This window comes from Rhodnius prolixus, unplaced genomic scaffold, assembly GCF_049639745.1.
Source record: "Rhodnius prolixus isolate KJV_2025 unplaced genomic scaffold, Rpr scaffold_3, whole genome shotgun sequence".
Lineage (NCBI taxonomy): Eukaryota > Metazoa > Arthropoda > Insecta > Hemiptera > Reduviidae > Rhodnius > Rhodnius prolixus.
The window spans coordinates 33,343,340-33,368,838 of record NW_027411603.1 but is presented as its reverse complement, the minus strand read 5'-3'; the positions used below and the strand labels follow the sequence as shown (position 1 = coordinate 33,368,838).

Below are 25,499 nucleotides of genomic sequence, written 5' to 3'. Positions count from 1 at the left end.
AAGGTGGAGGAAAAAAGAAATTAGATAAATAAATTAACCACATTGTCTGACAGGAAAAGAATTCGTAAATATATTATATCAGTATCTGATACATTATTTAAAATATATAAATAAATATTTAAATTGGAAAACAATTTTTTTAAATTTATTTTTTATGAAAACTTATTCATAAACGGTCTAATTTATTACAATAATATAATATTACAAATAGAGTTTTACCAAATTTGTATTGAAATTGATATAAACACTCATTTAGTATAAAATTTGATTCCCGTTCATTTATTTATTGTTATTTTTTATTACTATCGTTACTTATGATTATTAGAAAAAAAAAAAATTCTTTAAATTACCTGTCAGATCGTTTCGTTTATCTCGTAATTTATTTGATGTTTATTTTGTTTTTACAACAAAACCCTGTTTACATGTTTTACACCCTCCAGATAGCTTTCGAATTTTTGTGGTAAAAGGGTATTTTAAAAATTCCATTTGATTGAAATACATATAAACGTAAGATTATTATTAATTATTATATTATTTCATAAATTATAAGATTAAAATTGTCAGTCAAACAGAAAAATATTTATAAAGAGAAGAAAATAAAAATAATAAATCCAAGTTATTTTTATTTTTAAACAAATATTACAACTAACTAAATAAATATATATTAAATAGTAAACAAAAAAATAAAATAAAAATGAATTCTTGTTTAACTTAAAAATAAACAAAATTTAAAGAAGAAAGAAATGAAATAAAAATATTCTGGAAAGGTTTGGCATTTCAATTATGTATGTACAAGTGTTTCTAAACTGATTGGTGTTATGTACATGATGATTGGCTCAAGAAGGGAATGAGGAAAGGGATGTTTATCGGGAGTGGGACCAATAGAGAGGTGTATTTAAATTATTGTTGGTGACTAGGTGCTGACGATGCCAGCTTTTTACAAATCAGACTCGCCATACAAGGCCGTCGAGAACGACATATAATCGAGGGCACCAGGTACACTGTTCGGACCCTTATAGGCTGGCATCCTCTTTATACAGTATTCAGCCTGATCTGGAGGCAGCTCACGTCGCAGTTCATCAGGCAGGATATACGGCTGAAAAAAAGAAGAAGAAAAATAACATTTATTTGATTGTATGTGATATTGGCAGAGAATTTACTAAACAAGAGTATTGTTAACGACACAATTTACTAGCTAAACGACCCTGTAAGTCTTCCCCTCAGAACATCAACAAAATGCTAGAGGTCATGTTCTAGACTAATTTATCAAGCGCTACGCATTTATTTCGGTTTCTAAGTTCATTGTTTAACCTTCCATCAAACAATGTAAAGATGATTTGCTTTATATTTGAAAGTTTAGAATTGTGATTGTGCCTTAAAATTCATTTTGAAATAGACTAAACTACGCGAAAAAAAAAAGAATAAAATAATATAAAAGATAAATAAAGGATTCTCGTTACATTTTTTCTATTCAAATTCTAATTGATAGGGAAAGAGTACTTGTTAATGGAAACGTAAATTTTCATTAAACATTTTCCTACTATACAATTTGAATGTTAGCTTCTGCAAGTAAGTCTTATAATTGAAAAACCATAAGTGAGCCTCCATATTTAGCGGAGTAAGAATAGTGTTGGAGACACAGTGCAATCTGACTTAAAAATCTGCACTGAGCGAATATGAGAGATAAAAGCACTTCTTAGAAAGTATTTGAGAATGAAAAATATTTTGATCAGTTTGTTGAACTAAGAGAAAATTAAAATGCAGGGCCTAGAACAGGAATCGAACCCGGTCTAATTGGTAGTTATTGGTTAAAATAGACATTACTTTAATTTTTACTAAAACAAAATTAAGTTTGTAAAATTTTGAATTTTTTGTCAACGAATAATGTGGCAGACTTTAAAATAAAAATAAAAAAAACTAAAAACTTAAGGATCTCAAATACACTATTCTGACAAAAAAGCTTTACTTGTTAATATACAAGTATACGTAAATAATAAGCCTAATAGACTATGTTTGGATAATATTACAAAGGTTATCTTGTGGCTTGTAGCAGTTTACTGTTTGGTTCAGTTTCGCTTCGTGCTTCAAGATATGGCAAAGAATGACATCCCCCCAAAAAACTTAGGAATTATCGCATTACCATTTCTTCTGAAAATAGTCCAAAATGGAGCCAGTAGGATTTAAACTGGTTCCGCTAAGACTAGTCCAACTCAGATCTACATACCTAATTTCTCACAACAGTAGAGGCAATTCACTTCACGATTGTGCAATGTTGATGAAATTAAAAGTATCTGGCCATCTTATTACAAATCTAACAAACGATTTTGCCTGATCTGAGGTAACCTATAGGTTGAGAAGGAGACAGTTATAATCTAGTAAATTACTACCACTTCATTGTGCATGGACCGGTCTGAGTGTAGCATCTCTTTCCATAAGTAATGTGTACACTTCTCTCACTTAATTGAAAGCGATTAAGGAAAATACTTCATTTTTTGGTTTCTTCGTCCAAATGACGTGGTATTCACTTAGACACACCTCCCAAACGTTACTATTTCAGAAGAACACTTAGGCATTTCTAAGTAGCATCCATCGAACGTAAATCAGGAACCTAAAGCGTATCACTAGGTTACTCGTTACAAACTGCAGACTGAGCCAGCAGTTAAAGTGTTCATTAAAAAAAAAGAGTAGGGATCTTAATATATAATAAAGGCAACAATAAATACAATATTGAAGGATGGATTAGCCCAGTGATTCGCGTACTTGGTTCCCACGCGTAGATCCTGAGCTTGAATCTAGCAGCTGGTCCTTAGATTTTCTCTTCCCAGAAGCTTCTTACAGCTCTCTGACTGGTGATGGTCAGTGATGTTTAAAACGATGGAACACCAGTAAAATTAGAGGGTATACAAGGTCAATGTTGGTATTCTAAGAGATCAATGTTAGCATTAGCATAAGGGTTCCCGAGTCACACTAACATAACTAGATGTAACCACAATGCGATGAAACTCACCAAACGTAAGAGCATGATACGTGTTTTCCACAGGGAGGCTTTTATGTTCTCATGCTTTTTGTAAGACTTCCATCAATTAAAGTGAACTTGAGAATAGGACGCAGTAGGAAAGAGATGGCAACTGCTGTTGAAAAAAACCTGTTCCCTCATAGAAGAATGACAACAACAAATTTCTGTCAATAGATAGGTTATGGCTACCTAAGGTAGTACCTACACTCATTCTGAAAAGCATCGTCAGTACTATAGCAGTTCTACAAAGTGATGGACCCTGACAACTTAAATATTTGTCCCATTCTAGGCAATGTCCTATAGTAAACTTCTGGCAAAAAATCATCTAATGATTTTGCTATAAGGTTAATGGTTGCTCAATGGAAAAACTCTTCTGGGTGTTTAGACTATTTGCGAGTAGCCATGTTCATGTACATCAGAAGATCATAACCCAACAACCGATCATGACTTTCATTAATATCCACTAACTTTCATTACATACAAGATCGGTCTTGCTGAAGGAAATTGACTTTGAGTCTAATTTAGTTTAGTTTAGAAAGACTCTAAAAATTCTTCTCACAAAACAGTTACTGTTTAGAAATTCTAAAGTTTTAAAATGAAAATGAAATTTTATTCAATGGTAAAAAAAAATTTAGTTACAATTAAATAGCTTTCTATTTTAAATGAGATGCAGTGGTGGCTTATAAGACGCTATATTTTTAAAATTTGCTTACCTTATCAGCTGCCAAAATGCGGAAGGAATCGATAACTTGTTCAGCTGTATCGGTATCGGTTGATTCTCTCGTCATAAAATCAAGGAACGCATCAAAGTGCACATAACCAGTATTGTTTGGATCAACAACAGCAAGAATTCTTTGGAAGTCAATTTCACCCTAAACATACATGTTACTTAAATTAAAAGTACGTAAATTTTTGTTTTTGATTGTTTTACAAAATCAACATATGGTGTAGCACACTTAGAACTTTGCCTAGAGTGTTAAAGAAAACAAAAAGGAATAACAACACTTCAAAGATCCTGATATATATAAACGGAGTTTCAGTATTGTGAAAGAGTAGGCTCTCTAGATTCGCCTTCATGGCGTGAGTCTATTGGGTAATTTGTAATTGTTCTTTAGTTTAGACATGAAAGAGTGACATCGAGTTCTGGATGTATAAACCTGAGGTTATCTTATAAGATGTCTTATAAACCTAGGGACGTTTATTGCACACGCTGTATATTGTTTTAAAAGTATTTAGTGATGTCAACAGTGAGTTACTAGATGCCAAAATGGTACAGGCGCACTTCAGAGGAGGTCTCATGGATGTCTTGTAGAACAGTATAGGAATGTTTTACTGGAATGTGTATGTAGATGTGGTAGTTTTGTGCTGTCGCCTAGTCTTCAAGTGTGTATAGTGTTGAACATCTCGCCCAGATAGCACGTCTTAAACATTTAGATTTCCAAGATGTTAACTTTTAAAAGTCGGTCTTCAGTTTTAAAAAGGATTCAGTTTTAGCTTCATTTTGGCAATTAGTTTGGACTAATATCTAAAGGCGTTTGTACTCAGTTATACATTTGTCAATTTCTTTATTAGAAGAGGCATATGTCTGCTTGAGTGGATAAAGACATCAAAAAAAGTTCAGATATTTAGGAACAAAAATTACTTAAGTTAAAAAAGATTTGCAAAAAGTAGCTAGAATAATGAGCACAACATAATTAGTACAAGAAAAATAAAAGTAATTAATCATCCATGTAATAAATAGTTTCTGCGATAAGATTAATGAATAAAAACTACTACTTTAACAAACCTGTCTATCCTTGCCAATGCTATAGCCAAGCGATACGAGACATGATTTAAACTCGTCAGGTGCAAGTCTTCCGGTTCTGTTCTTGTCAAAATGATTGAATGAAGCTCGGAATTCGTTCAACTGCTCTTGAGTTATACCCTTAGAGTCTCTAGTAAGGATTTGGTTTTCAACTTCATTGATGTTACGGTTAATTGATGTCAACAACTGTTCCCAACCAACGCGTAGAGTTTCCATTGTGTATTGCGTGTACCTTTAAAGAAAAATAAGGACCTTAGATTTATGAATGATTGTCAAAAAAAAAAAAAAAAATTGAAAGCACTTTTTTTTCCAAGAGATGATTCTTAGTGATAGAAAATATTTCAATTCTTTAAAATATTTAGGCCATTCAAACAAGTTATTTAAATACTTTAAATCAATGGACAACTGCCAGATGAAAGATTTTTTTTTTTTTAAAGAACGGGGAAAACTTTATTTAGATCTGTTACAAAATATGTACAGTGGAGCTAACCAACTAAAATGAGATATAAAAACAACTCGGTACGCTGAACTGTTAATTAAGTTAACTTCCAAGGGAATAAAACATGTAAATTATCGGAAATATACAGCAATATGGACTTGTACTCAAAATAAAATTTAGAATAAATATTTTAAAGCATATTAATAATTACATTGTTATGTTTTTGAGTTAGTAACTTTGGAGTTGAAAGTTAGTAACGTTCAAATCATAAAAAGAAATTAAATAATAATAAGCAAACTGCCGTTACTTTTGTACAATTCTGCGATTATTTAGTGGGAATAAGGTACTTGAGCAAATATTACGGACCTTATCCAAACCAGATAATCAAGATTAGTAGCACCGAAATTTGGGTTAATTCTAGAATGTAGAGAAACATCTATGCTCTAAGTAAAATTAATCTTACGGAGGAGAAAGCCATTAATGAAGTACATGAAGAATCTTAACTCCATCAATGAAAGAATTCTTTGCTTCTGAATGAAAATGGTTCAAAGCAAAAATAGAGAAGTAAGAGTAAAGAACGGGAAACTTCTACCAATGTAAGAAGATTTCTTACCTCTTTTCTTAAGAATGAATAGAATAGTAATTCTCTTTTTCATATTTCACTGTTTTTAAATACCAAAAATGAAGAAATGCAGCTATAAAAGTGAAAAGGTCACGATAGAGGTTTGTACTAGAAGGAGGTTGAAGCAATAGATTCTAAGAGAAAAAGAGATTATTAAAAAAGTCATCTAGAAGACAAGAACAAGAGCTAATCTGAGAATAATTGTAGGAGTAGGCTAAGTAGGATGACAAACCTTAATAAATGGTATACAAGTTTTTTAAAATTGCCAGAATTGAATAAGAATTGTTAAAGTATTTATAAAATCTTAGAGCCACAGGTATTCGTTAATATGTCATACCTATTTTCGAAGATCATTCCCTCTTGTACAGCCTGGTGTATTTTCTCAAGTTCCTCAATGTGAGGTTTGTAGGCAAACACACCTTGTTCATATTCTTTAAGTCTATGCAATTGATCTTCTAATGAGCCCTACAACGAAAAGTTGACAATTATTTATATATATTTTTTTTTTGCACTTATTTAAGAATTTTGATTATTATGTTTCAGTAAACTTTGTACATATAAATGACGTCGCAATTTTATTGTAGATAAGCATTTATAAAAATATGTGTATATAACCAGCTAAAATGGATGTAATTGCAACTCGTAACAATAATTCATCATGACAATATACCCTGATTTTTATATCCAAAAGCAAATAAAAAAAAAAGAAGATGAGAAAAAAATATTTATCATTAATTAACCTGCTTATCCAATTCCCTACTCAACTTTTTATGAACCGATTATGATTTTTAAACAAATATGTATTCTATATTTACGAGGGTCGTTTGAAAAGTCCGTGCAAAGTCAGAGAGATAGCACTACTGGCGCGTATCGAGGTTATGTTTAGTTAGTAGCATCTCTTGGAAGAACACACTCTAAGTTTCAGCCAGATCGGTCTATTTCTTTGTGTTTGGCATTCGTTTGAATCGAGGAAGTCGAGTGATTTTCAAAAAATGGACGAAAAAGAATTTCGTGTGTTGATTAAACACTACTTTATGAAAGGCAAAACGCCTCAGGAGAATAAAGAGAAGCTTGATAAACATTATGGTGACTCTGCACCTTCGATTAGAACAGTTTATAAGTGGTTTCAAAATTTTCGGAGTGGCCATATGGGCACAAGTGACGCTGAACGTTCTGGACGCCCTGTTGAGGTTACTACTCCAGAAATCATTGATAAAATCCATGATATGGTGATGGATGACAGAAGAGTGAAGGTGCGTGAGATTGCTAGTGCTGTGGGCATCTCGAATGAACGGGCACATAATATTTTGCATCAACATTTGGACATGACAAAGCTATCCGCAAGATGGGTGCCGCGATTGCTCACGCTTGACCAAAAACGAAATCGTGTGAAGTATTGCAAGGACGGTTTGCAGCTATTCCAGAAGAATCCGCAGGACTTTAAGCGTCGTTTCGTCACTGTGGATGAAACATGGATACATCACTACACTCCTGAGACCAAAGAACAATCTAAACAATGGGTTACCAAGGGGGAATCTGCGCCAAAAAAGGCGAAGACCGTTCCTTCGGCCGGAAAGATTATGGTGACTGTCTTTTGGGATTCGCAAGGAATAATCCTCATCGACTATCTGGAAAAGGGTAAAACTATTACAGGTGCATATTATTCATCGTTATTGGACCGTTTGAAAACCGAGCTGCAAGAAAAACGCCCACGATTGGCCCACAAAAAAGTCCTTTTCCATCACGACAACGCACCAGCTCACACCTCAGCAGTTGTGGTCGCAAAATTAATGGAAATAGGGTTCCAACTCGTTTCACATCCCCCCCATTCTCCAGAATTGGCTCCCTCGACTACTATTTGTTCCCCAATATGAAGAAATGGCTGGCGGGAAAAAGATTTTATTCAAACGAGGAGGTGATTGCAGAAACGAATGGCTATTTTTCAGACTTGGACAAATCCTATTATTCGGAAGGGATCAACAAACTAGAGCAGCGTTGGACGAAGTGTATAAGCCTAAAAGGAGACTATGTTGAAAAATTAAAAAGGTTTACCCCAAAAAATTAAGTAGTTTTTATTTTTGCACGGACTTTTCAAACGACCCTCGTAAATTCTACTTGCAGTTTTGAGTGTTAAATTCTTATATATATAAAATAATAATAATGCATTGAGAAACTGACTAAAACTTACCTGAAGACCCATGCCAATAGCGGTGACTGCATCCATTTGGCGCTCAATCCAAGGTCCTACTTGATTGGCCTTTTCGGCGAACTGTCTCCTCAACATCTCATTATCTAACAAAAGTGTTTAAGGAAGATGCATTGCATTATTATGAAAGAACTGCATTCGTACAAACTGTCTGATGAACGATGTTATTTACTTTCATCAAAAATAATTGTCTACAATAACATTGCCAAACAAATTTCTGAATAATTTTTGCAATTAACACTGATATTTTCTTTCCATTTTAGTTTTTGTTTTTACTTAAGCTTGGCCAAGCACCACTTACAGGACTGAAACTAAGTTAAAAAACGTTATTAACCTTCTGCAACGAAACTGACACGAAATCAATAACAAAGTTACCATCTATTCCTAAACCAATTTGGACTCAAGTTATGGATTTCATCCAAGCGTTCCAACATTCAACGCCTCAAATCTTTTGAATCAAAAACGTCCCGCTGCTTAACTAACGTTCCTTTTTTACGTATCCAATATGATCATCCCAATTTTGACCTTCAGATCCCAATCATCAATGGATCAATCCGAACGTGTTAATTAAGGCATTAACCGGTTAAAATAGTCATATGCAAAGATAGATCGTGAAAATTCTTTTAAAAAACCTCATTTCACAACCTCATTATTAAAGGATACTCTGTTGCTTTCTAAGCTCGGTCTGCAAAGTTGAATCTCTCTGCGGTACAAGTTGCCTGACATCATTCCATTTAACTGTCAAATCCTGTGCAGGAAAAAAACAATTTATTTAAAGCATAGAACAAGGTATGTAAAAATATATGTCGATTTTTTAAGAAAATAACCCTAAATAATTTTATTAAAAATATTTATGTGTTTTTCACTTAACTCAACATTTCCAATGTTGCTGCTATCAAATGGCAATACAACCTATTCTTATTATCAATTTTTTTATCTGCTATCATATTCAATTTTAATTTAAAACATACAAATATCAGATTGAAACGCACATTTGTCCCTTACTAAAACGGGAATTTTCAGTTTCCTTTGGTAGTAATAAAGAATCACTCAAAAATATTCAGAGATCAAATTTGAGCTGACTATAAATTTACATTTTAGATATACTCTGTCCCACCCTGGTGATGATGAATAATCTATTATTATTATTATTATTTTTTTTTTTTTTTTGGCGCATCAACAGCTGAGGTTATTAGCGCCCGGAGCTTTTTCCAGTGCACTGCCGGCCTCTGGACAGTGTTCTCTCGTTACAGACAACACTGTCCATCACCGGACAGTGAGCTGTAAGAAGCTCCTAGGAAGAGAAAATCTAAGGGTCAGCTGCTGGATTCGAACCCGGGACCTCCGCGTGGGAGTCCAGTATGCTAACCTCATAGCTAATCCCTTCCCGTATTATTATTATTATTATAATTGTTACTTTTATGTATTTGTATTCATATATTTTCTCTAACTCCAGTTTATTATTTTTTTTAATCACAGTAAAATGTAAGTGACATAAAAAAAAATAACTAACATTAGCAGTTAATGTGGTGTACGGATTCTCCAAACCACCTGGGATATGGTACTTGTGTACGGTGGCTTCAACCTCTTTCACTAACGCTACGATGCTAGTATATTCTTTGTCAGCCTCTCCTAGGGTAGCTTTGAATTGAGAGTGTGCTTCCAACAGTCCTTGTATTTCTTCCATGGTGTGCACTATGAACATGTCTACAAGATCTTCTCGAGTTCCATCCAACCAGTTGTTGAAGGGCTGGAAGCAAAAAAAAAAAAAAATGAATAAATAATCCTTGAAAGTGTAGGAAACCTTAAAATAAATTATTTAAAAATAAAGACGATAATAATAATAAATACTCGCTCAAATACTTCTCACAAAATGAGATGTTTTCCGTTTAAAATATGAAAGTACTTAACTTGTTGATTACTAAACATGTGTTGCTATCGACTACAGGATTGTATAAGAAATAGCATCATCATTCATTTCATTCCGTACTTGTCATACGATAGTCTGCTTCATTTTAAGGACAGATTTTAAGATTCGTCATTTTTTTTTTTTAAGAGAGATAACAGTTGTATTGGCCTTTCGCGTGGTTTTATCTCTTTACATTGGTATTTAAATTTTGTAATGTGTATTAACATATTTTTGTACTAATTGTCTTAAATTTTTTCACAATTCTGCACAATAATATTTTAAATACCTTCAAGTTTATACATTTTTTAATATTTTTTAGAGTGATAAAAACATTATAATTATAAATCACTAACAGCGGCTCTCTTGGCGAATTCAAGATGCAGAACATCGATTTTTTCAAGAATCTTTTCTGCTTCATCCAAGTTAGATCTGCGTTGTTGAGTCAATGATCCAAGTCTGTCCCATTGGTCACAGATTCTCTTGCAGCGACTGTTAACTGTGTCACAATCGTGATATCTCAATGCGCTGAAAAATAAAAATAAAATTATTTAAAAAAAAAAAGTTATTAAAGAAAGCATTGACGCTCAGATATGTGAGCCATTTCTAAATAACAGACTTACTTAAGTTCACCAGCGATCGCAGCAATTTGTTCTACTCTATCTTGATGAGCAGCAAGATCACTTTCGAAAGCTTCGTGTTTCTTTTTTAATGCTTTTAATTCGTTCAACCGACACTGTCTAAAGTCACCACTCTGAAGCATCTCTTCTTTGCCTCGAGTCCATTCTTCGTGGATGTCGGCTTTATGTTTGAATTTCTGCGCCAAATGTTCCAATCGCTCCAGTCTATTATTATGATAGTTTGTTCATTATTTTGCATAGACTTTTTTTTTAAAAAAATAATTCAATGTAATAGTTTAAAAAAGAGATACCTCATCATTTCGGAGAGAAGCCAATCTTCAAACGATTTTTCAGCATTTTCCAATCCCTTCCATGCATTAGCAATGTCCTGAAATTATTTGCAAGATATACATTTAATTAAAAGTTACAATCTGTTAGTTTTATTACAAAATAGTAAAGGGTGGTTGGAAGAACTTCATAAAATACCGTACAATTGATGCTCGTTAAAACAAAATCTAAAATATGTATTACAATAAATGCAGCAAAATTTAATAAACTGAAAACAGAATCTAAATCATATTTGAAAGTTAATACCAAATAATTACTTAAATACTTACGGAGACCATTTTACCTTCGGTGGGCATATAAGCGGGCCTGTTAGACAGCCTCAGTTTAGTTTGTAACGTATTGAAATTTGTTTCCAATTTGGCCTTCTGTTCTACACGTGGTGGCTTCAATTTGCGCCTGTAAGTTCGGTACTCTTCCAATTTTTTTTGTACGCCAGCCAGGGAATTATCAGTTACACGGCTCTCCAACCATGGCATTGTACGGCGAATCCATTCCAACAGCTGAAGCATTTTTTTTAATTTATGTTTACATTATTTAAAAAAAAAAATACTTGTGAACTTCTAGACCAATTGGGTTTTACTTTCTACCGAGTAGAGTGAGACATTCTTTACTATAATTTCTAATAATGAAACATGAAATTTGGCTAAGTCGGGGGGGATCGACCCCCAAATACTACACAACAAACGCCGGGGATCAGTGCCTCTAACCACTCAGCAGAGGTATCCCAACAGTTAATTGCAGATAAAACATTATTGAACAAATAAAATTACTTACATCACTAGCAAGCCTTTCGTACTCTTCCATAAGGCGCTCATTTTCCTGGTTTACTTTTAAAACTTTGCAAATCCTATTGGCAGCAGTTTCAGCCTAGAAAAAATAAAATACATATTTAAATCATCACATTGTTTGAATCATTGCCTTAATTTATATTTACATTATTAGGAACAAGAAATCAGTTATTGATAAAAATTAAATATGTAACTATTTAAAATTACATTTAGCTAATTAATCAATTTCTTTTCAATTATTACACATACAATACATATATAGTAAAGTTATTTATGAACATTCAACTCATAAAATATCAGTTTGTTTACAATAAGGTTTTAGATTCATAAAAGAATTTCAGTTTTCAGTTTCCAAGAAACTGCGAACATTCCAGCCAGATGGCTACAGTTTCAAAATGCCTCTGTTTTCTTTGAGGCTCACTTGAAGTAATGAAGCTCACTGGAACTATCTGCTTTACCGGAACTGAGCATTTATCAACAACTCGCTCAGAGATTTGACAAAATATAATTTATTCTGTCCATAAGTATAGTGTACATGTCCATTGCATCAGAATTACAGCAATATACAAATATCTTGTAAACCTAAGCTACAATCAACAAGACGATTTTTAATTAATTAACACTTTGCCTTAATGTTTTATTTTGTTTTCAACAATTCATACACTAATATTAAGAAAAATAATTCACAGAGCTGTTCATAAATAACATTACTTGAAAGAAAATATAGTAGTAAAGCCAAAAAGCAGAAATGAACAAGAAAATGGGCTATGTACAATGCATTATTAGTTAGTTATGTAAGTTGTATTATGTATAATGCAAATATGTATTACACATATGGAAATACCTTTTGAGCTCCAGAGAAGCAGTGATAGTAGGACGATACGTAAGTCATAATAACACGTTCGTCAGGCATTGCAGTGTTTGTCATATCTGTTCATATTCACATTCGGCGCAACAATTATAGAAACAGAAAAAAAACAAAACAAAAAATTCTGCTTATTTATTAGTCACAACAAATAAAAAAAAAAGAAGAGAAAAGTAGTAAAAAGAAAACCAAAATGATGAATTAAATAAAAATGTCATTCAGTATTAGTAAAATGCAAAACCAGTATGTAATTTTATTACTAAATGAGACCAACTCTGTTAGAGATACAAAAAAAAAAAGAGCGGTTATTTTTTAAAAATTCAAAACGAATTTGAGCTTTTCCTTGCTCTACGGGGGTGTTTTTCCTAAGTACCTGTTGAGCGCCCTGGAAGGCATGGTAATAGCATGAAACATAGGTCATGATTGCACGTTCATCCGGCTTAGGAGTGTTGATTAAATCTAAAGATCAAAATTAAAAGCTGTATATCTCATTTCCAAATTGTAAATATTTAATAATAAAATGATATATTTTGTGAAGGATTATCTACTCAAAAAAGAATCACTCCCTCAATAACACAAACAATATAATAGATAAGCTTAACAAGAACATTTATGATATAGATTAAAGAGCAATACTTTTATAAGCAATATTCATGTTATAATTAACAGATAGATAAGTAATACTAAACAGTATTTTCACCAAATCCATTAAATACTTCAGAGTTTTCTTCCTTCAAAATGATTTGAGGATTATTTAAACAAAGTAATAGAATCTTTGGTCCGGTCCGGTGACTGAATATTTCTTTTTGATACTTTATTTTTTAGTTAACCTAACCTAACCTAACTATTGAAATATTGATCAATTCGGCTGCAGGTGTTTGTACACTATGCAACTTTTAATCAACTTTGCATTGTATTCAAAATAATTTTCATTATTAAAAAGAAATTAGATTTAGGATTATAATATTAATTAAAGTTAAAGCCCTTCCATACTTGAATACATTATTTTTTTTTGTAAATTTTTCAGTAGTGTTAAGTATAGAAATTTATTTTTTTAAAGAGTAAGTATAAATTGGGGCTCAGATCATCTATAACCACTATCAGATCTCTGTGAACCAATTTAAGAGATAAAAACTGTTCTTCAAGAATTACTAGACCATATCCATTAGAAAAAAAACAAATTACTGGAATGGTTACCATCTAGATAGAGCGTTCATCAGTCAGCGAGTAAAACAAAGCCTAAGAAGTAACCTCCATGAAGAAGGCAAAGGAAATTAATTCCTCATTAAAAATGTAATTAATCAGAAAAATGCATGCCCAACAACAAAATCAGGCCATTTTGACCCTATTTATGGGTTTTGGGGAGGGGGATAAAACTTTTCTTTCTTTTTAATATGCCCCCCAAAAAGCCCCAAAAAATTACACAATATTCGCTTAATGGCCAAAAAACCAGTAACTCTATTTCATAGAAACCTTGCGGCACACTTATAAAGTGTTACCTTATTTTATAATAATAAAATTTACATTATGTTAATTATTGAATTATTAATAAATAACCCTAAAAATACCTTTTAATGAATAAAGAAATAAAAAATAACATTAAATAATTAAAAAATATTGTTTTAACTTGAGCAAATCATATTTGAGACATTTAAAAAATATATATATTTGCATTTTAGTAAAAATTCTATTAAGTATTTGTGAAGGCTAGCCACTTTTAGACGCTGGCATACGAACAAGAGCATAAAACCTACGATATTATCAAACTTGCTTTCGGCAAAATTTGATTTAATTCTTAGATTAAATCGAAGACTTATGGCATAATATTAAAAGTGAAGCTGAAATCTAAAATCAGACCGAGAGCGGAAAGTATACAATTCACAAGATTCACATATTTATTAAGATTTTGCTAATATCGAAAAAGAAAAAGTATTTGTTTTTTTGTCAATAATATGGCTAAGACCAGAATTTATTTTATTATTATTATTATTTAATTTATGACACTATCTGAAACATTCACCGACCTGCCTCAAGTCCTCTCAAGACAGACAACACTGCTTATCACTGGTCAAAGGAGAAACGTAAGCAAACCTGCTTAATGCAGGTGATCACTAATAATAATTTAATATTATCCAGCGAGTTAATCGAAATATGATTTCAGTTTAAGTTACAAAAAAATTAAAAATAAAATAAAACAGTGGCCACCCTTGATTTATACAAGAATACATTTTGAATAAATAAAATACTAGAAAAGGAAAATTCATACCTTCTGGGTCCAACATTCTAGGAATATCTAAATATTTTTCTGCCACATCGAATGCAGTGTTAAGATTTTGCAGAGGGTTATCTTTAGAGAGTTTGTTGTAGTCGATTAGATCTGGTCGATGGCGGTGGATCAGGGCACAGAATGCCAAACCATCCTTGAAACTGTTAATTCAAAAATTAAATTTTAAATATTTATTTGGCGTAAAATGTCATACCATAATTAGAGAATGATTGTTTTTAATATATAAACTTAAATTAAAAATCAAGAAATGCCATTAAGTTGGTAAAGCTAATAATTTCATGTTCTACATGGAAGCAAAACTATTTTTTTTATGTTTCCTTTTGTGAAAATGAACTTTTCTAAACAATACATTTTTATGACAATTAAAACTTATTTAATGATCTCAACAATGATCTTTACTCATACTTTATAAATATGGATGAAAAATTTATTCTCAGCAGTTCATTAAATAATTACTAATTTTATAAATCAGAACTTTTTTCATGGCTTAATCGTTTCCAAAAATAATACAAAGTACTTTTATCATACAACAGGAGCAATGTGCATACCTGAGATGGAAGTTTTGTACGTTGACATTCTTGTAGGGAGCAGTCTTACGTTGGCACCACAATAAGAGACCTTCTTTGGCTGTCATTTCCTCAACAGAAATATCTTGGATAGCAAATCTTAAGATTATTGTCCAGATCATACCCAGAGTCATTTTCAAATTACCATCGACAATTTCTGAAAAAAAAAAAAATTATCAAATTGTACATTAACGTTCAGTAAAATTCAAATGAACTTTCGAAAAAATAAAATTAAACTAAATTTTGTTTTGCTTGTTGGTAATTACAAAACAATTTACTTGAATTAGCTGGTTTACCAAATAATAATAGTTATTAAGTACTGGCAAACCGAAAGTGTGCCCACATTGAGGTTGAAAACTCAAAAATGCTTTGCGGGTAAAGTTCGAGATTTACGTGAGCAAATAGGGCTTGAGGATTTACAAGATCGGAAACCCTTTTCTGACTCTGATTCCTGGGAAGAACCACAGTTGGCGCCGGGTAGACTGAATTTAATAGAAGATGTAAGAAAGCAAAGCAGTCCCCCGCATGAATTAAAACTGTTTGCCCTGGAAACAATAAATAATGTTTTCCCTTCTCCGCCTTGGGTGCATGTTTACACCGATGGTTCTGCCGAAGGTGCAAACCGTAATGCTGGCGCAGGAGTCTACGCAGTGCAGTTCCAATTGAGTGTTCCTGTTGGAAAGTTAGCATCAAATTTTGATGCAGAACTGCACGCCATCGCCATAGCGTTGGAAGAGGTGGCTAAAAGGGACTTTTGCAAGACTGCTTTACTTGTGGATTCCCAAGCAGCTATTTCAGCAGTAACCGGCTATGATGATAAAGACGACATCATTATAAAGAAATGCAGGGCTCTCATAGATAGGTTACTTTCGCAAGGGAAGCAAGTTGTACTGCAGTGGATCCCGAGTCATGTTGGACTCCAGGGCAATGAAGAAGCTGACAGATTGGCAAAAGAGGGAGCGAATCAAGTTCAGTTCGAGGCCCGGCTGACGCTTAGAACTGCTAAGAGAGAGATCCGGCTCCGATTTCGATCGAAGATGGCCGAAGAACAAAGGGGAAAAGCACAAGGGAAGCAGTGGGAGGTGCTTGAAAATATCAAAGGAAGACTCCCCACCGATCTGCCTAGATCAACAGCTGTGGCATGCTTTGGATTATTGACGGGGCATGATTACCTTCAGAAGCATCTCCACCGAATTGGCATTAAGGACAACAGTATCTGTGTGCTTTGTGGTAGAGATGTTATGAACGGTCCGCACCTGCTAGCATGCTCCCAACTGCAGGATGTCCGGGACAATATGCCCACGGACCCACACAAAAAAAATAGTATTTTATATTGGGCTGCCAGACGTCGCATGGCCGTAGTAGCCATTGACCCGTGAAGGCGTAGGGTAAAAAAAAAAAAAAAAAAAAAAAAGAATAGTTATTGTTCAGTACTGTATTGACCTCTTTTACATCTTCTGTTCGTAGAATCTTTACACGTTATTGCTTTTGATTTATCAATTGAAAGAATCTGGCAACATGTGCTCTAACAAATAATATTATCTGCAAGCGCGAATTTACTAGACCTAAGATTATCTAAATATGTATTTTCAACATCTTAAAATAAATTACAATGTGCAGAGCTAGTTATGGCATCCTGGCAAGCTGTGGAAACCCAAGCGAATCGTTTCCTTCATCATTACCAGATTCTCAAAATCTTTCTGATCAACCGTTCCTTCTGGGTACTCCGAGTCCCTAATCACCGCTGGCGTTCCTCAAGGAAGTGTCCTTGTTTCTCACCTATAGATCGCAGATACGCCAATTCCGCTCACAAACAAATCCCTTTTTATTTTTAGAGAGACGAGCAACTCTTTCCCATTCTTCCAACTCCATGAAAGATAAATATCTTAGATAGAGGTCGCTATTTACAAAGACAAAACGACTTTCCTGGAACCCACATAGAAGTCTACAGAGAAGGAACGTTCGTGCAGACTTTTCTCCAAACTATAAGGACTTTTACTTAAGTAATAAAACTTTTGTAAGAGATAGAAAAGTAAATGATTAAGAAAAAAGTTTGTTATATTATTTATCCCGTCTAGAAAGTTTTCTCAAGTTCAAAATTGTTATAATTTACAAACAATAGTTATTTATTTAACAAGTGTGGAAAGTAGTTCTTTCCAAAGTGAGGAAAATACTTGACACTAGAGTTGAATATTATATTTTTTCTGCAACCATTAGATTTATTAACTAAAAAAATTAAAAATTCCATTTTTACAGTCTACAAAAAGTAATTTATTTATTACAAACATTTATTGTTATATTACAATTATTTACATTACTTACGTATTTACATTACTTATTACATTTTCTGCTGTTTCTTTTATTGATGGAGGAGTGTTTTCTAAACAGGAATCACTAGAATCCATTTTAAATTTCTATAAGGTAACACTATAACCTTTTTAACTGTTATAATTAAAAATATCTAATTATTTATTAAAGTATTATTTTTATTTCTATATTCCTTTCAATTTTTATTTTATTTTTTAATATTCGTTTTTTAATTATTTAGTTACGTTAAATAAGCTTATTAAAGTTTTACAGAAAATATTTATGTTAATAATAAAACTTCTTATATCAAGGAAGCACAATAAAGTTTTTCCACTCACTTGTGCGGAAAGTGACACTAATGGGAATTTTTCCCCACTAGTGTGGGAAGTTGGGCATTACACAGCTGATTTTAATTGAGTAATGAGAACTTCCCTACATGGTTGCAGAAAAAATCTTTGAATTTAAATATTCTCCAAATAAAATGGACAGGTATACCCACAGAGAATAACAATTTACCTTCGGCCCCAATTGAGACGAGTTTGACTCCTTTGCTGGCAATGAAATCCAGGGCTTTATTAACATTAGCGATTTTATGAAAGCGCATTTTGCCTCGGTCCGGCTTTGGTAGGGTTTCACCAGATATAACTTCTAAAAGCAGCATCAGTTTTAATCCATTTCTAAAATCTTCTTCAATATTTTCTATTGAGGTACCAGCTTTTCTCAGATGTGAATTGCACCAGGCGGTGAATGTCTAAAACAAATAGAAAAAACAAAAAATATTATTGTTTTGCCTGAAGATGTAAATAAAATTAGATGAAAGAATGTTTAATAACTAATTTTGTTGAATTAGTTAAGAACAATTTCGGTCATATTGGCAGTCTGAACTAGGTATCCGTAACGTCAGCGTAATGCTAAATCATCTGAAAAGACCATATTGTTTTCTAAAAGTAATTAAAGTCTTAAATGTAGTAATCAATAATCTTAATGGTACTAATATCATTAAATGTGTGTAAATAAACCATTATATTGATTACTCAACTTCTATAAATAACCACAACTATTTGTAAATAGCTTTGTAGCTCGTATGTAAGTGAACATCTGCAAAAATCATTATCACCTAATGAAAAGTGCTGAAAAAAAGCTGAAAAAATACCGTACATTATCCGTTTTTCATCGTTCCAGTATTTTATTGCAAATTAAACAGATACAAAACAAAAGTGTTATCAATTGTGAAAAGAAAACAATAAAATATTAAAAATAAAAATGTAAACAAGATGAATTTGAAAGAGAAATTATTCCAGTCATAAAATAAGAACAAAATCAGAGACAGTATGAACCAAATATTCAATGTTGTAACGCCTTAACAAAAAATAATAATAAATAAAAGTCATCCATGTAAATTAAGTGAAAATGTATTCCATGTTCTGCTTGCAGTCACAATTGTAAAAGTAGAATTCGAAAACAATTTTGGAAAAAAAAGGCAAATCGTAACCTCTACGAAAGAAAGAAAATCTTTCAAAGTTGCTATTACAGTAGACAACAATCTGTCTAAAATTGGGTTAGTTTCTAGGATTAAGTGTAGATGGCGATACCGTCTGCCAATTTACCATCTCGAGGTTAATATTGATTCCTGAGGAATACCTGTTTTTATGAACAAAGTTTGGACAAGAAGGAATTAAACTCGTCCCAGACAGTTTCAGTGAATATGTAGTTTTAATATTTAAGGAGGGAAATTAAACTCTTTTAGCCAGCAGAGTATGCCTGACATTGTCACAAACCAGCCTTTTGACAGTCTATCGGAAATATGCCAATGCAGTTAAACAGAATCTTCGATATTACAAACAGATTCACCGAACAAGACAAACTGAGAATTCACTAAACATCTATGACAAATGTTTGAAATGTGTGCACAAACTATTTGTAACGAAGATCTAATTACATAATCTCCTAATTTTTTAAAGCAAAGTCGCCAGTTTCGACTTTACTAAAGAACAATGTAAAAATAAATAAATGGGAAAATTAATTCTTTGGCCAGTAAACCTAAGCCTATTGGTCACTTAAACATAAACTGCTCCACAAAAAAAGTGGCGCACTTTGAAAAAAGCGTTAATTTTTTGTTTTATCACATTTTGGGGAAAGATTATTAGTTTTAATTATTTTCATAACCTGTCAGGGAACAATTAATCGAATCAAGGTCCAAAGTTTCTTGAAAATAGTGAAGCAATTCCTCGTTTAATCCCCTTCGGTCTTTGTGTAAACAACAACATGAACTTTACCTCAACAGTAAATAAATTTATTGACCTCTACAGTTGCGTTTCGACTTTTTTCAAGCTGAAAGCATAGCAAACTCTGAATTACAGCAGAGCAAGTGGCCCGTATTATTGCATTAGTTGAGGATGGACGGAGTCAGCGGTACGCAGCACGAACGTTAGGGTTGCCTGAGACCACCGCCCGTAGAGCCATCCATCGTTACTGGGAGACAGGCCTCTGCACTCGCAGGCAAGGTTCGGGTCGACCAAGAGCCACAGAAGCACTTGATGACCGATTTATTAGAATTCACACTAAAAGAAATGAATTTACGCTCTAGGAAGCAAGCCACAGGACCATTGCTCACCGTAGATCCTCGGAGAGCCCGTCTAGAGTTCGCTAGGAAACACCGCAACTGGTCTGAGGACGATTGGAGAAACGTTCTCTCTTCAGACGAGTCCCGTTTTGCTCTCTATGCATCTTATGGGTTTACCCAGTTTACCGAAGGCCTGGGGAGCGCTACGCTCCGTGCAATATTTCTGGTAGACTACCATTCGGAGGTGGTTCAGAGATGGTGTGGGCTGGGATTTCTATGGGGGCATAGACTGAGCTCCACGTGTTCAACAGGGCAATCTTGAAGGCAGATTTGTATGTGAGGGAAATTTTGCAGCAATATGTGATACCCTATCACCATTTATTGGGGAGAATTTTATTTTTAAGCAAGATAATGCCCGACCACACACTGCCGCCTGTGTTGTCCAATATCTCCACGATACTGGCTTTCGTGTTCTGAGATGACCAGCACGCAGCCCAGATTTAAACCCTATTGAACATCTTTGGGATGAGCTGGGTAGGCGATTAAGATGGAGAAATAATCCTCCCAGGAGCTTAGAATTTGCGAGGTGCTCTGGTGGAGATATGGCAGGAATTAACACAAGATTTCGTGAGAAATTTAATAAGGAGTATGCCGAGGAGATTGGATGCAGTAATGCGAGCAATACACGTTACTAAAATTCTTTTTCTCTTTTTTAATCGGAAGAAATACATTTTTTCAAATTCATATTTTGCCGAGAAGTACTTTTTTGTTAAATTAAAGGTTTTCATTTCTTTTAGATCATTTTTTATTTTATTTTAGCCCTCACGTAACTTTATACTTCTTATATTTGCTAATTAAAATGAAATGTAGAACAAAAAAGTTACATTGAAGAAAAAATAGCGCATTTTTAAAGTGCGCCACTTTTTTGTGGAGCAGTGTATAAATAAAGAACCAATTCCAGTTTTGCCTAAAATAGTTAGTCTAAGGAATACAAAAAAAGAAAAGGATTTCTAGTCAAAACTTGATGGTATCAGTTTATCTTCTCTGAAAAGAAGAACTCAAGACTTTCAGCAGCAATGCTGTTTTCTCCGCAGAGGCTATCCATGGCATTCTTCATCAGCAATTTCTCTGAAATTGACTTTTTCTCCGATAGAAAACTCTGCTTTGTTAGTATCCATATATAATATGTTCAATTAAAAGAAACGAATTCAATGCCAAGTAATGATAAAATCAACAAGATGGAATAAACGAACTTAGTTCATGGCTATATTAGTATGATTGCTGATTCAGTGAATAGTTTCTACTGAGACTATATTAACCATATAATTATAGCACTTTGCAAATAAATTTAATGAATAAAAAAAAAAATCTGATTAGAAATGTTTCCCAGACTTCTTAAAGTGAGTTTTCACTTTGTAAGCTGGACAAAAAAATAGAATTAAATTTTTATGAAATAAAACAATTTGTATTATAAATCAAAATTCTAATCCTATTGCTAGAATCAATATAATTAATTAATAATTCTTAATAAGATTCCAATACTTACAAAAATAAAGTTCGTTAATATTTTCATTAAAAAAAGAAGTTGAAAAGTTAATTATTAAAACATAAAATTAAATAAGAATATTTTAATAATTCAAGAGCAAAAGTATTTAAAAAAAAAAATAATTTTAATACAAATGGAGCTGAATTCATTATCTTGATTCGGCATAATTTTAATTTCATCAACTTTTAAAGAGATAATCCGGGTTTACACGAATGTAAATAGGGTTATTTTTATTTATTAATTTTTATAAAAGTTCATTCTAATAAACAAACAGTAGGATAATTGAACTTAAACTGAGGCAAATGTCAAAATATTTTTAGCAAAAATTTCAATTATAAAATAACATGTCATCAAATAATAATAATAACAACCGAGGCCAGAATCGAACGTAATAATGCAAATACTGGCTGGAAGGAATGCAAACCACACATCCATATTAAATTTACATAAATGTGTTTGCACTTCTTGACTAAACATGTTAGATCATTAATGGAGAGTGCACATGTTGTTCGAGTTCTCATTTTAATGAAAAATTATTTTCCCAATTTTAATTTTCTACAAATATAATAATTTAATTGTATTGCACTAAATGGCTGGAAACAGATAACAGTACCTTCTCCTCAAATGGCTGAAAACAGATAACAGTACCTTCTCCTCAAATGGCTGGAAACAGATAACAGTACCTTCTCCTCAAAAAATAAATAATAATAATAATTCATTCCTATTTAACTTTTTTTGTTTTAATTAAAGCAATTATTTTGACTCAAACTTTTTAATAATAAACATGAAAATTTTTTGTTGCTAACCTCGACTTGAATTTGAATTTGAAAATGTTTATTTACAATTTAAAATTTTTTATACAAATATAATTAAAAGGAGGTTTCAGGCTGCATGCCTATATCCTCTCCACAACATATCAACATTTACATTGGATACAAGTCGAACTTAATGCTAAGGCAAAAAATTTAAAAAAACCTTATTACATAAGATTAATTAAAGCAAGATATGCTTTAGCCTTTTGTGTTTGTATTTTCTATAATTAAGAGAACTTAAGTTATAGTCCATAATACTTTTTATATGCGGGTAGGGACTATGTGAACAGGAAGTTACAAAGTTTTCCGTAGCGTTGTAGATAAATGTGGACACGCTGGCAACATCAAGTGCTGCATGCATGTAATCTATGGGTGTCCACCGGGGATATGACCCAACTAACCTTAAGCATTTGTTTTGGACTCTTTGTAACTTCCCGTAATTGGTGCAACAAGTATTGGACCACACAGGGGCTGCATATAGTAGTACGGAGCGGATATAGAGATAGTAGATAAGTTTTTTATTAAGAAAATCTAAGTTAGAGTTGCGGTTCAAAAGAGGAAAGAGACTGCACATAATTCCTACCGCTTTATCGCACACTGTGTTTATGTGTTTGGTGAAAGTTAATTTGGAGTCTAACACCAACCCGAGGTATTTAACTTCCTTGCTCCACGGAAGGGAGTCGCCGTTAATTTGGACAAATCTATTCACAACCGGTCTGCGGCGAGTAAACAAAATAATTTGTGTCTTGGCATGGTTTGGCCTTATTTTCCATTTTGCAAAGTATTTGAAACATTTTTCAAGGGCTATCGATAATTGTTTGGCTATTGTGTCAACTCTGAAGGAAGAAATAAAGAAGGCAGTATCATCAGCAAACAGGGAGCAACTGGATTTGAGTTTCAGCTTGGTGACGTCATTAATAAAAATGTTGAAAAGTGTAGGCCCCAGATGATATTCAATACAGATTTCATTTAATTTTTATTTTATAAGATTTCTTAGACATATGTTTTAGAAAGACGTAAACAAAAACCTGACTTGATAGGCCAAAGAACTGACTTCCACACAGAGTCGGCTTCAAAACAGAGAAATCCCGACGTAATCCTGTTCTATCAGGAATTCTGCAACAATTTAGTCCCTATATGGTAGAACCATTTGTCCTTCACAGAATGAACTTACCCCCATTCTATCAGTTAAGCCGCACATCTGCAATTACAACAACAACAGACTATATTTGCTGTAAATCCTCTGTGTGACATTCCTCAATATAACGCACATGAAAATAAATTCATTTTGATCCCAGAAAATGTAATTCAGTTTTCCTTTAGATATGCTTGATATTAATTAGCTAAAAAATTTGAAATATCACACCAGAATATGAAACGTATACTTTACTGATCAATTCAAAACATTAAAACACTGAATATGCCCATTGTAAACAATGTACAATACATTAAAATTCCTTAATTGAACGACCAGCACGATCTATCGTCCACGAAAGCAACTAAATTTTAAATAATTTAAAAACAGTGATAAACCAAATGAAAGTTACAGAGTACATATGCTGAAATGGAGGCTAATAATTCCAGGCATTAAGATTAAAAACTCTCACTGTTATTATAGCCAACTGTAATAAAACAACAAAATAGTTTAGAATCCTTTTTTGGAATGTTCATTTAAGTACATATAACTGTTTAAAAAACAATTACTAATTCTAATTCATGGGAAATAGGTCTGGGTAAATTTTTAATCAACTTATCAATGCGCTTTCAAATCAAGTATTTTCAAATTATAAACTACTGAATGAAAGAAAACTCACACAAATGTAATATAGTTAATATATTAGGATGAACTCTCTCCAAGATTGTTCTCTTGGAAACCGTTAATTTATTTTCTAAAAAAGAAAAAAAAAATCTTCATAAAGAAAGTTTTCTTTATTACACTGTAAATAATTCTTGCATGCAAATTACTGGAATAACGATCTCATCTTATGCATTTTGAAACGGTTTAAAGTTTTGCTTATTATTATTTTCAACTTTCCAGCTTCATTCGAGTTGCATATTCTGCTCTGTTTCTTGAAGTCTATTGGGTCTGACCAGAAAAAGTAAAGATGGCGCTTGTACCATATCCATCCTGCGCAGAATCCTCCTCTATCTCTGACCGAATTAAATATTCCAAGTCTTCTTTCTCCGTCAATGGCTTAATGCTTTTAATTGTTAATTACTTCGTAGTTGTCATTTTTCTGTGATGAAGCATCTACATTCTTCAGCAGATCTCTTGGCGTTTATCTAGTGACTGTGAGGGTCAATGTTTTTAACGCGTACTCCTCATTGTCAGCCACAATGCTGCAGAGAATCCTTTTATGACCGTAATTCTACTGCGGAAGTTTTTTACAATCACATCCTTCTTGCGAGAAAACTAATCCAAGATATTAAAAAAAAAAAAAAAAACTGGCCTTAAATCTGTACAAAACCTGTCACCAAAACTGAAATCTTCTCTTCTATCTTGAGGTCCTTGATGCTTTGTCTCGTACAGATTGACGAACGATATAAATACTTATTATTTGTCTGATCTCACCGCTCTTTGGACCTAGATTATTCTATCAATGTAGCGGTCCTTTCCCGTGTTTCTGGCTAAGTCATCTGCAAATCCTAGTCCAGAAACATGCAATTATAAGCCACGATTGCAACTACAAAAATAACCAAATCAAAGAGAAACGACAACAATGGATCTTCCGCCCTTTGGCCTATAACACTGACGGAAACTATACCGCGAACCATTCTTCTTCTTTCTTCTACACCTTCATCGG

General features: G+C 32.9%; 1 protein-coding gene across 3 annotated transcripts in view; it reads right to left on the bottom strand.

The window, feature by feature from the left end:
- Window positions 1-754: 754 nt before the first annotated feature.
- The window catches only part of Actn (alpha actinin), a 164,893-nt gene continuing 140,148 nt past the window's right edge, over window positions 755-25,499 (bottom strand). The window contains exons 2-18 of one of the 3 annotated variants that reach the window (XM_074125118.1): window positions 18,291-18,525; window positions 15,450-15,624; window positions 14,881-15,041; window positions 12,986-13,073; window positions 12,594-12,678; window positions 11,736-11,828; window positions 11,231-11,461; window positions 10,925-11,001; window positions 10,617-10,838; window positions 10,350-10,521; window positions 9,601-9,837; window positions 8,751-8,835; window positions 8,070-8,173; window positions 6,219-6,346; window positions 4,803-5,052; window positions 3,730-3,888; window positions 755-1,096 (exon numbers count right to left, since the gene is read on the bottom strand). In XM_074125118.1, coding sequence (XP_073981219.1) covers window positions 938-1,096; window positions 3,730-3,888; window positions 4,803-5,052; window positions 6,219-6,346; window positions 8,070-8,173; window positions 8,751-8,835; window positions 9,601-9,837; window positions 10,350-10,521; window positions 10,617-10,838; window positions 10,925-11,001; window positions 11,231-11,461; window positions 11,736-11,828; window positions 12,594-12,678; window positions 12,986-13,073; window positions 14,881-15,041; window positions 15,450-15,624; window positions 18,291-18,525 — 2,661 coding nt within the window. In that variant the 3' untranslated portion in view covers window positions 755-937. Of the gene's footprint in view, window positions 1,097-3,729; window positions 3,889-4,802; window positions 5,053-6,218; window positions 6,347-8,069; window positions 8,174-8,750; window positions 8,836-9,600; window positions 9,838-10,349; window positions 10,522-10,616; window positions 10,839-10,924; window positions 11,002-11,230; window positions 11,462-11,735; window positions 11,829-12,593; window positions 12,680-12,985; window positions 13,074-14,880; window positions 15,042-15,449; window positions 15,625-18,290; window positions 18,526-25,499 lie in introns of all 3 variants that reach the window. The other 2 variants (XM_074125116.1, XM_074125117.1) reach the window with 2 other exon arrangements.